At 39.6% G+C, this 12,582-nt stretch overlaps 1 protein-coding gene across 1 annotated transcript in view; it reads left to right on the top strand.

Annotated features, from left to right (window-relative positions):
- ARHGAP15 (Rho GTPase activating protein 15) overlaps window positions 1-4,840 on the top strand; it is a 639,654-nt gene extending 634,814 nt beyond the window's left edge. The window contains exon 16 of the mRNA XM_047872568.1: window positions 4,477-4,840. Coding sequence (XP_047728524.1) covers window positions 4,477-4,660 — 184 coding nt within the window. The 3' untranslated portion in view covers window positions 4,661-4,840. The remainder of the gene's footprint in view (window positions 1-4,476) is intronic.
- The last annotated feature ends 7,742 nt before the right edge of the window (window positions 4,841-12,582 follow it).

Below are 12,582 nucleotides of genomic sequence, written 5' to 3'. Positions count from 1 at the left end.
TGGGAGTGGAAATTTGAAATTCATTGATTTGAGGTAAAAAAACAGAACAAGACAAACAAACAAAAAAACCCTGAGATTTAAACAATTTTCAAGCTATACTTTGAAAGTCTGGTCGATTCCCTATGTGGTCCTAAATCAACCACTTAACTATTTAACAGTTTATTGAGGTAGAGAATAGGTAAGTTCACATTTGAATAAGGAAGTTTATAATGACCTTAATACATTTTCCAACACATCCCCAGTTTGGGGGACTTCTTTGCTAGAAATGTCTACTTGCTATTAGAAAGGAATCTAATCCAATTTAAACATTGATGTGAGAATGTATTTGCCTAGCTACATGAATCATATAATTTGGTAGATGGTGACTTCTACCCCAAACTGGTCTTCATTATCAGTATCTTTTCTCACTGAAAACTTGTTTGATTTCTCAACACACCAGCTACTGGTTGGTTGACATTCAGAAAAACAATTGCCAATGAAATACACATAAACGCACACACACACACACACACACATACACACACACAAGCACACATTCAGTAACACTGCATAAGAAAAATGGCATGTATTCTATTTAATACACATCCACATTATCTTATTAACTTTCTTCCTTAACTACATTCGATTTTTCTAAAAGTTACTCCAAGTAACTTAATTTTCCAAAATTAGGAGAGAACTCCAAGCTGTTAAGGAAATTTAACCTGCAATAACGCAGCTGTAACAAGAAAACAAAACTATGCGTCGTTTAGTAAAATCTACTGATAACAAGATTATTTTAAAGCTAAAGCACTCATACGTTAAAGCTGGTTCTATTAATATCAAGTAGAAAGTGTGCAGAGAAATGGACAGAAAGGATACAAGTTTGAGATGGAATGAATGCTCCACATTTACACATGCATAAAAGCACAAAATGAACATTTGTCCCCAAGAAATTTATGAAACTGATGCATTGGCAGAAATCCCTTACAGGAGTCCTCTTGCATAACCCACTGGCTAAGATAGAGAAATCTTTCCTTGAGGTGGGTTCTGACATGCAGTGCTAGCCTCCTACTCTCCACCCTATTTAAACTCAGTCTTGGTTTCCTCCTCTAGATTTGGCCCTACTCTAGATTCAAAGACCAGGCCTTTGGCTGAGCAGGAAAAATAGGAAGAACTCTGGAAAAATTGATAACTAGTCTAGCCCTATTTCATCCTTCTTTCTCTCCCCTCATGGCCCATGTCATACATGCTATAACTTTCTGGTATGCCCTGGAAAGCTGAGTCACACACACCCCCCACACACCCAAGTTCCTCCAGATACTACAGGCCTCTTCCAGGGTACTCTTGCACCCTCCTGAGAGCCCTGACTGCCCTCTCCAATAGTGGGCTCTTGAACTCCCTTGATTTCTAGCCTCACCTTTTGGAAGTCTGATGCAGTTCTGTCTCCCAACTATCCCAAATTTCACGTTGTCTCTACCTATTAAAATTATAGCTATTATTGAATAGGAAAATATACCTTCAATCCTTAATCAATCTTCACATCATCCCTTTCCCCTTCCAGTCTCCCTGGACTCCAGTCCTAATTTTCTTCTACCCTGTTGGTCAAGATGCCTTATATCAGTGGTTTGCCTTCACACTTGCAATACTTTCTTGCTTCTTTTCTACCTTCTCTGTGCCCTGTTACCTCTGAGCCCTGTTCTCTGCTAGAAAAATCTTATCAACTTAGATCTGTGCCAGCTATGGATAAAGTTGTTAAGGCAACTTTTGCCTAATAGGTACTCACTGGATTAGATATGTTTCTATATTTGCTTTTAATGAGTTTTTTTTTAATTGTGAGAGAGTCAATGAAGGAGTATCACAAAAAAGGTGTTACTTTAAAATCAAAAGAAAAAAGTCTGTTTTTCCCTTACGGTAAATATTATTAATGACTTTTATAATAAGAGGCTCTGGGAAAGGCTCAAGAGAGATCTTAAACTGAAGTTTAATAATAGGTATATTAAAATGAAGCAAAGGCTCATTCACTCCATTTGTCCCCACTCCAGGTTAGAAGAATGTTTAAATCATTTCACAGACTTTGGTAAATGCAGTTAGAAAGTGGTAGAGTTTCTTATATTCTAAAGGAAACTTTAAACTTGAAGTCTCTGATAACTCAGTGACACTCTAAAATATGAGAACACTTTCCAGAATGTAGCCAAGTCAATGCTGCTCACAGGTATAAATGCTCTCCATTGAAAGCAGGAAAAAAAAGTGAAAATGGGAGGCAGGATATCTTTAATATTCAGTCGAAATTTGAGAGTTATTTTGCCCACAATAAATCTACTAGAATCAGGCTGTCAATCACAATTCCGCAGTGGGGAATACAAATCCAGGCCCTTTATGGAAGGATCTTATAATGTTATGGAAGATGGCAGAATGAAAAACTGGCCCAGTATTTAAGAATAGGAGTCATAACACATACCATGATGATGCTTCCAAAGGCATTGGAACCAAACTGCCTGGGTTTGAACCTCAGCTTTGTATGCCATCAGGCACTTCACCTCTCTCAGCCTCAGTCTTTACATGTGTAAAATGGGCTTAATAATAGAGGTGCCTCATGGAATTATTATGAGTATTAAATGAGATGATAATATAATTATTTAGAACAATGCTTCATTTTTTCACGTTGAGCAAGTCAAGGGCATTTTCTTGGCCGTGCACTTGTGCTGTGGGGACTCATAAAGTAATGGTGTGGGTCCTTCTCAGTTTCATTCAGGAGAGAGGAAGCATGGTTTCTTGGTCACAGAACTGGTACTTCAGCAATCTGAGTTTATGAAGAGATAAATAAAGCAAATCTGCCTGCCTCCTCTTATATACGACCAAACAAAGGATCCTCTCCAGTCCAGCATTCCAGTGTTCTACAGTGGGCCCTGAGATGGAGACCCGACTGCCGTGCGATAAAGACCCTTTGCCTCACTTTCTTCTCAACACTCATATTTCCCTTGGGTCGGGAGGTCTGGTAGAGTGCAGAGTTTAGTATTTCTCAGCACCCTATCCTTCCATATGCTATCCCTATTTCCTTAACATCACTAAAACCTCACCCTTTCTAACTTTAATATAAAATGAAGTAGGCTCCAATGGTAAGAATAAGCATCATTGTTTAAAAGTCTCAATATATCAGATGGGGCTTTATTTTCCTTTTAAGAGTCCTGTGTTGAAGCAGGCAAGGCATAACCATTAATAAAAACCACATCCTAATGTTTCATAGGTATTCCAGCTCCCCATACAGTCCTCACACAAGCAAACATTTCTTTGATTCCAGTGGGACTCTTTTCTTGTGCAAATGCTACAGGACTCTGTATTGTATTGAAGTGTGAGCTAAATTGGATGGCCAAAAAGATAGACACTTAGAATTGTGCCATACACCTAAATGTCTCAGAACCTACCTTCTCTACAAAACATATTCCAGTTAGCATTTGTCAGGAACGCTGTTCTTACTCCAATCACTAAAAACTTATTATTTTTTGGTTTATGTCTACTTTCCATCATCAACTATGCATATATTGTTCTTATTTATTGTGCTTGGATTCTTACATAGGCACATCTCACCTGTTTCCTCCATTGACTATAAACTTTTCAAAAAAAATTTTAATATTTATTTAGTTTTGAGAGACAGACAGACAGACAGAGAGACAGGCAGACAGAGAGACAGAATGTGAACAGGGGAGGGGCAGAGAGACAGGGAGACACAGAATCGGAAATAGGATCCAGGGTCTGAGCTGTCAGCACAGAGCCAACATGGGGCTCAAATTCAAAAACCACCAGATCATGACTTGAGCTGAAGTCAGATGCTTAACCATCTGAGCTACCCAGCTACCCCTGACTATAAACATTTTGAAGGCTGAATCTTGTAAACTTCCCACCGTAATTTTTGCTGTTTATTTATCCATTCATTCCACATTTATTGAACACTCACAATGTCCAGGTACTATGGGGATAAAAAGTTATGGGGCGCCTCGGTGGCTCAGTCGGTTGAGCGTCTGACTTCGGCTCAGGTCATGATCTCATGGCTCGTGAGTTCGAGACCCGCGTCGGGCTCTGTGCTCACAGCTCAGAGCCTAGAGCCTGCTTCATATTCTGGGTCTCCCTCTCTCTCTCTCTCTCTGCCCCTCCCTTTCTCATGCTGTCTCTGTCTCTCAAAAATAAATGTTAAAAAAAAATTTTAAAAAAAGTTGTACCAGGCAATGAATCCTTCTCCCCAAAGTCATAGGTCCTATCTTCATAATAAAGCATAAAGAGTAAAAGACTAAAGAATGTTACGGTAGTTGCCATTTTTGTAGAACTAGAAAAATGTTTTGTCTGTGTTTCATTCCCCACCAAAGCCAGTCACTGCCCTTTCTTTCTTTAAATTGAAATTTTAAAAAGAAAAAGAATTCAAGAACACAGAATTTTAGAAATCAAAAGTAGCCACAATTTCACTTCAAACTCAGGGCATCTTCTCTCTTTCCCTTCCCCCTCCAGGATAGTGGCCAAAGCCTCCAAGAACCTCATGTCCACACAAAGCCTGGGGATTGTATTTGGACCCACCCTTCTGAGAGCTGAAGGTGAAATGGGGAACATGGCGGTACATATGGTATACCAAAACCAGATAGCTGAGCTCATGCTGAGTGAGTACAATAAGATCTTCGGCTCAGAGGAAGACTGACAGACAAGACAAGTTACTGAATATGTTCACATCTGTCTCGATGCCTAATATTTTTACATTTCTGTAAACATATTTCTGAAATATTTTTTGCCTTTCAAGCGACAGATGCCTCATTTTGTGAAAACTTAGTGATAATTTTGTGTTTAAGTTCCAAACATTTGAATAAAATAGTTGACAATATTTGCCTATATGTGTTCTACATTAACCCCTTCATTCCTGTTCCTTCTAGCACTTCGAGGCCTTCATTATACATGCTCCACACTGTTAAATAATGTGCAGAGCACAACACATATCCAAACGGCAGTTTTAAAGCTGCTCCCAGGCATTGGGTGTGTAAGTGGGTTGAGTGAGTGTTGTCAATATGGGTATATGTGCACACAGGTGAGACTTCTCACTACCCTGGCTGCCTCGAGCATGTTCCCATACTCCTACTTGTACATGAGTAATACCAACAGAGAAAAGAAGTCAGAAATTAATCATTTTTAAATGAACAAAGGAGATCAGGTTCTCCACTAAAACAGATATATTTCATCTTTCAGAAACATTTCTGCATGTGCAAATATAAAATACAGCCCAGTTATCCTCAATGTTAGATGGTGAAATGTACAAATACAACAAGTTGATGGCAATGTTTTTGAAGAAAAATGACATTTCAAAACATTTGCCATTGGAGATTATACACACACACACACACACACACACTATTTGCAGTCCCATAAACATATTGTCTTATAAATGAAAAGCAAAACTAAGGCCCTGGAATTTTGATCTTTATATTATACAGGAATTTCATGACCACTCATTTTTAATGTTATCATCCATTTTGAATCTTCATCAAACTGTATATCTTCCTTTGCCCTGGCTATGTCATTTTATGTAGAATTTTTATTACGCTTCTGAGGATGCTTTATTGGTGAATTACATTAAATCCATCTAGAAGCAACTTTTTAAAAAGGCTTTTTTTTTCATATGCCTGAAGGATTACTTGACTAGACTTGGATTGCTTTATCCATTTGATGGTTAGTTTCAGTTGTCATGGATAAACAAAAGAATAACTGTCTAGAATATATCAAACATTGTTTTATTTTGAAAAGTATGTTCTAGCTGAACACATCTCATATCCAGTTTTGTCAAAGTATTCTGCCAATAAAAATGTAGACTTTTGTTTGACAGCTTTTTAATCAAATTCAAAAGGAATAAAACTAATCCAGTGCAATAAAGAGTAAGCCTAGTTATCGATTTGTTCATAAAATGAAAAATAAAGCATGTAAATAAAATGTGTGAAGTATGGATTCAAAAACAAACACACTTAGAGTAATGAGCTCAGAAGCATAGGCTGTCGGCATAGATGGGGTATATGGCACAGGGGGAGAGTCTGGTCAAGAGAAAGCCAGATGTGCACACAGCTCCAGCATCCACAGAGCTGCCTGAGAAAGAAGTTACCTTGCTCCTCTTTGAATGTCTTCATCTTGGCCATGGCGCCACTAAGTCAGCTCATGGCCAAGAACAGAGAAGCAACCACAATAAAGGCTGAAGAGTGGTTTCATCAAGTAGGATGTATACACATACCACAAAGCCAAGGCAAGTCACATGAGGCAGAATCCCATGACCTAAAGTCACTGGTAACAGTATGATAAACTTGCCAGCCTTAAGCTCTTATATGTAAAGTTGTACTTAAGCCTTTCAGAAAAACATGGAAACATGACACAAGAGTTTCTGGCATTCTATTTCAAGTCTTCCTCATTTCCATGACATTCCATATTCTGAATTACATCTTCTCCAAGATTTTAATTACTTCTCTTTTTGAATGGGGAAGAGTGGGTTGAGTAGTTCCAGCATTGAAATCCTATCCCTTCCTGTGTCCATCTTTAAAGTTACTCTGGGAGCATCAGCCAGAAAGAAGCAGCACTAACAGCCAAAGAGAAGTGGCATTACCTGCTTTGAGCAGGGACTCATAGCCCCTCGTCTCTGCTACTTTCCAGATTTATAATCTTCGAAAGCACCAGCTTCTTGATTTTCAATCGGATGGGATTTAGCCTGATTCAAACCCCAGCTGTGTCCTGTCCCTGCCTGCTAAGGGCATTTAATCAAAGACTGTATTTCCTCTCTGGAATAAGACCATTCCACAGTACTGAGCCAAAGCACCCATGAAAGGATCTGATTTGTACACACTAACGGCATGCAAAGGGTTATACCAAAAGGTCATTAGATTCCAGAACATCCCAAAGACAGTAATGATGATCATATCAACTATTCCAAGTTAAATTTTTTTTTCTTAATGTTAATTTATTTTTGAGAGAGAGAGAGCGTGAGTGGGGAAGGGGCAGACAGAGTGGGAGACACAGAATCCGAAGCAGACTCCAGGCTCTGAGCTGTCAGCACAGAGCCCGATACAGGGCTCGAACTCACAAACTGTGAGATCATGACCTGAGCTGAAGTCTGACGCTCAACCGAGCCACCCAGGTGCTTCATCAACTATTCCAAATTTAAAAGCCAAGACGGTAGTTATACTAGGTTGACCCACTAAAGAGTTAGATTTTATAAAACTGATCAATAGTCTTTGTCAAGAAAACATAAAAAAAATGAACACTCTTAATGACATAAGCACTCTGAGCCAGGTACAAGTCTAGGCAGTTGCGATGCAAATATAAAATAAGGCAAATTCCTACCTTCTGTAAATTCCAGAGTCCAGTAAGAGAGAAAACTCATCTAAAGGTTAATCTAAGATCAGGGACCTCAGCCATCTTAATAACCATGTAGCCCCAGGGGTCATCACCTATACATAGAGATGCTAAATAAGTATCTTTGAATGAATGGACAAGCAGAAGCCAGTAACAGAGATATTAACAAAGTTCAGTGGTTGACAGAGATCTAAATAACAAATTGCACCTGGGAAGAGTCAAGTAAACCTTCACTGGGAAGGTAACTTAATCTAATCTTGACCGGTGAATAAGATTAACCCAAGAAAAATGTAGAAAACATACTAGGAAGCAGAAATGGCATGAACAGGGTTCTAAAAGACTATCTCCAAGGAAATGAGAGAAGCTCAGTGAACAGAGGATGAAGTGCATGCCTAGCAAATTTGCAAGATGGAGCTGGAGAAAGATGCTGGGGTCAGATATAGAACATGGTAAAATACGTATACTGTAGGCAGAAGAGATCCAGTGGGAGCTGTAAAATAAGAAAGCCATAGAAAACTTTCTTTAAAAAAAAAAAGAAAGAAAGAAAAGAATCTCTAGGGGGACCTGGGTGGCTCAGTCGGTTGAGTATCTGACTTTGGCTCAGATCATGATCTCACAGTTCCTGAGTTCGAGCCCCGCATCAGGCTCTCTGTGGTCAGCACAGAGCCTGCTTGGGACCCTCTCTGTCTCTGCACACCCACCCCGCTCATGCTCTCTCAAATAAATAAATAAATATTTAAAAATAAAACGATGTCTGAATTCACCCGTGGACAGAAGAAACAAACTACCTTGAGGACACTGGCATTTTCTCCTGTGTGTATGTATGTGTGTGTGCACTTTGTAGCATTTTCTATCAGGCAATGATAATCTTGTATCTTTAGGAGCATTTCTCTATTATGATGATTAAATATTGTAACAAATTACAATCTATAACTTAGCCTATAGAGTGGAAACCCAAGTCCAAACCAGTCTCCGTGGAAAAGCAAGCCAGTTGGTACATCCCATTGCCACATGGATTTACCCACCCAGGACAAGGATGATTGCCCCTCTTCCATACTCACACAAAAAACTTTGTGGAGACGGTATTTATTTCATCCTATATGTTGAGAATGTGACTTTACATTCTCTGTCTACATACCCTGTCCTGTGCCACAGGACAGGATCACCATGCCACAGCTAGTAATTGAAAGCCATATGATAGTTCTCCCTATCCAATTAGAAAACAAAGGATCCAATTAAGAAAAATTAGAAAAGCTGTTAAAAAGGAACAATCACTTGCCAATGCTGCTGTCCTTACAGTTTAACACAGCTAGAAATTGACCTGTACTTCTCTTTTCCACATTTATTTTTGTGAATTATAAGTTAATCACCCTGTCAATTCCTAATTAAAAGGCCCTGCAAAGATTTTCATCCAAAAGGACTGTCACTAAGAGTTCTGGGTCACATTGCTCTGTTGTCAAAAATAAGAAAGAAAACCAAAACAATATCAACACTCTCCTTGGGAAACTAAAATCTTAATACCAAAAAACAAAGACTTTCTTCAGACATAATAATCACATACTATTTCTTCCATTAAAGTGTTTCGTCTTATCTGTAGAAAATAGATGGATATTTTTTTTTCTTTTTCTTTACGCCAAGAGTTGCAAACTCAGATGTTACTAGGGCCAGGCGGGTAATATAAGTGCGTAAAGAGCAAGCTTAAGGCATTATGAAGTGATAGCAGCTGGGGAAAAGTCAAGACAACCCCTGGCCAGAAGGGTCGGCTTCTCAAGCCGACATTGCTTACGTGGGAATGTGGGCACAATGTTGCCAGACCTTCAGATCTTTCATGACAAGCCAGAAATTCAGGAACTTCTGTGAAACCTGATTTTTAAGGGCACCTCATAAAACACATCTGAGCAGACTTAGCCTGAGGTTCTCCATTTTTGCGAACTCAGTGTTAAGCCTTCCGATGTTGCAAAGCCTGCTCCCCAGAAAAATGGTAGTGCATGAAGCAAATGGTGGAGATATGTGAATGAGCCAAAACAATGGGTAAGAGAAGAAAATGAAAAGCGAGAGAGAGGAAAATGAGCAGAATAAACACTTAGGAGAACTCACTTTTCAGGTCCTGGCCAAATTATTTACTCTCTCTGGGTCTCACTTTTCCAATCTATAAAATGGAACACTTGCCATATCTTGCCTCTTCAGACAAACTAATGGAATCATGAGATGGAGATGAAAACAGGTAATATAGCATGAAACTCTAAGTTGTTCCTAATGGATATGCATGATAGATCTCCAGCTTATTGACAGTGTTATGAACAACAAAAGACAATGAGAAGATCGGGATCAGACTCTAAAAAAAGCCTTGAATGCCATACCAAGAGGCAGTATACTAAGTCTATAGTTGCTTTTTGAGACCTGAAGATTGGTTAGCAGGGAAGTGACTACCAGTCCTGTAAAGATTCTCCTGGCCCTTGATGGGGACAGTTTGAAGCAGGGAGAAATTATAGACACCATTGCCAGACAGAAAATTATTGCAGTAGTACTACTAAAGCAGGTCTGAGTTCAGACAGTGGCAGCAGATATGGTCATTAATATTATGGAGCATCCGACTAAACTTCTGAGTTTCCCTACCATCTCTTAATTATGGCAGGTAAGTGCAAATCATTATTATGCAGCACCATTTCCAGCTGAATTATAGGGTAGGGGCTGATTCTGGTGTTCTGGCAATGATTTGTCATTTGACAGTAACTACCCGAAGACATTTTGACCAAGTCGTACCCAAGTCACATAAGTATATGTGCTACCAACTTCTGCTTCCGGTATAACTCCTGATGATCGAAGGGTCATTTCTATCTCACCTGGCTCTATTTCTCCCTCCTTTCTTTTGGAGCAATATTGTTCCTCAGGCCACCCCAGGGACCACAAAGAGAAATTAGTTCTGCGGAAACTAATTTTGATTAACTAACATTTATTGAAGGCTTGCTATGTGCAAGGAACTGCACTTTACATATATATTGTTTTATTTAATCTTCACAGCTCTATGGAGGGCGGTACTATTATTATCCCTGATTTATACTTGAGGAAACTGAGGGGAAAAATAATGGAGTTACCCAACTTCATGCAGTTAGTAAGTGTCAGGTTAGTATTTGAATCTAAATAATATGGCTCCAGAGGCCCCCGCCTTCACTGTTCTACCATATGCTGACTCCGTTAAGAAAAGGAACTGAAGAAAAGAAGCACATAAACACCCCAAATATTTATACTCTTTATGCAGGTACATGGTTACTCTCTTGTTACAACACACGAGGAGGCTTTTGTTTTCATACTAATTTTCATAGAAGAACAAGAGGGATATTATGAATTTCCCCAAAGAAATGCAGAGTGCCTTTGTTGTTACAGTGAAATCTCATTCATGTTATTTCTATCATACCTTTAATATTTACATATCATTTCATCTTCCTACATGCATTATGGACATTGTACTGACCATTTTACTGCATGGTACAGGGGACAGCATGGACACCTCTTTGCCCACATCTCTAAAAGTACCGGTGTAGGTGCCTCTACTCTATGTTACATCATCTTGTCCTGCCTTGGATCATATTTGTCAATGTCCTTTTATCCTTGATCACCTCATACTGCCTAATATTGTACTGAAATTAAATCTGGCCCTTTAGAGGTCCTGTGCAATATGAAAAAAATAAGTCTCCGACAATCTTTTTCTTAACTATAATTAAAAAAGAGTCAGGCATTAAGACACACTATGCCTCTTGCTGCCGGAGAGTGATCCTGAATCATCCAAATGATGAGAATACAGTGAACATCTTGTACAAAAAGATGACACTTTTCTTTAGTGGTGTTGTCAAAATGAAAATGTCTAGCTGCCTTGGTGAGAGATCTGGCAGAAGAATACACACACACATACACACACACACACACACACACACACACACACCTTATAGATTTATCCAGCTGAGTTTTGCTCTCTTATACATGAAGCATGTAGGGTCCATGAAATTCTTAAGCAATCATCTGATTCTATAGAACATGCCTCATTCAATCAGGAAAGCAGTGAGGGAGAGGGGTGACACTAGCCTATAGTTTCTGCTCAGTCTACACTTGGATGAGTGAACCAAGACAAACACCCAGAACATAAGCCACGTTAAATACAAATATGATCCACCATCGAGTTTCCTATCAACTAGCCAAGGCAAATTAAATGTAGTCTCAGATCACCGGGGTTTGTACCAATCCCTAGTCCCACCTATAAAAGGTCATCAAACAGATACCCCTTCAACAACCTCTCTTGAGGTCTAAGTCCCCAAGAAATACTATCCTACAGCTCAGCACCAGGGAGGCAGTGAAATTCACTAACCTAGCTCATGCAAGCCCAACAGCAAATTCTGACGACCTGGCTTCAGATCTGGAAAGTCCAAGCATCTGTAACACCCAGCAGCATCTCCCACTCACCTTCCCTGCACAGTCGAATGTAAGGTTTATGTGTTAGATAAATGCTATAGAGCATAGGCTTTCTGACCAGTATACGAAAATCTCAAAAGCCAAGAAATCTGGCAAATACAAAGCATTGGCCTGAAAAATCCTCACTTTCCTCTGGCACCATTTAAGCTGACAGGTTTACTTGAGACACACACACACACACTCACATTTTAAGAGCAGGACTTGTGCTAACCATTCTCACATCACTAGCAAAATGTGTTCTAAGTCCATATTGTGAAGCATACTTGAGGACGTGTGGATTTTTCCACATCATTTGGTGACATTTTACACAGTTTAATTTCTGCTCTTTATTGCTAGACCCTACCTTTTTTTCCCTTGCAAACATTCCACCAATGGGATTTCCTTCAGCATTTTAACCCTGGACTCAGATTCTTTCCTCTCCTTCAGCATCTTTCTGCATTGCCGCTGCACAATTTTGCCACGATGTATCAAATTGGAGCCTCCCTGATTGAAAGCAAGGGGACAGAGGTGTTCAGCTGCTGCGGAGAGAAACAGGGTCAATGGAGTAGGGGGCAGCCTATGGCTACGAAGGGAAGGCTCAGAACTCCCGCAAGAGGTCAGCATGGAAGGCTCTAGGGAAACATGGTCCCGCTCAGGATGTCCCCTTCCTCGGTCTCCTCAGAAGTCCAGGTGAAAAGCAGCTTTTAAGTTGGAAGGGGTGAAGGATACAATTGAAGCCAAAATTGGTTCGGGCTCACCATTTTTCTAGCTATCAGTTCTGAGGTCACAGTCACTAAA

The sequence above is a fragment of the Prionailurus viverrinus genome, chromosome C1 (genome assembly GCF_022837055.1).
Source record: "Prionailurus viverrinus isolate Anna chromosome C1, UM_Priviv_1.0, whole genome shotgun sequence".
Lineage (NCBI taxonomy): Eukaryota > Metazoa > Chordata > Mammalia > Carnivora > Felidae > Prionailurus > Prionailurus viverrinus.
This window is presented reverse-complemented; position numbering and strand designations above follow the sequence as displayed.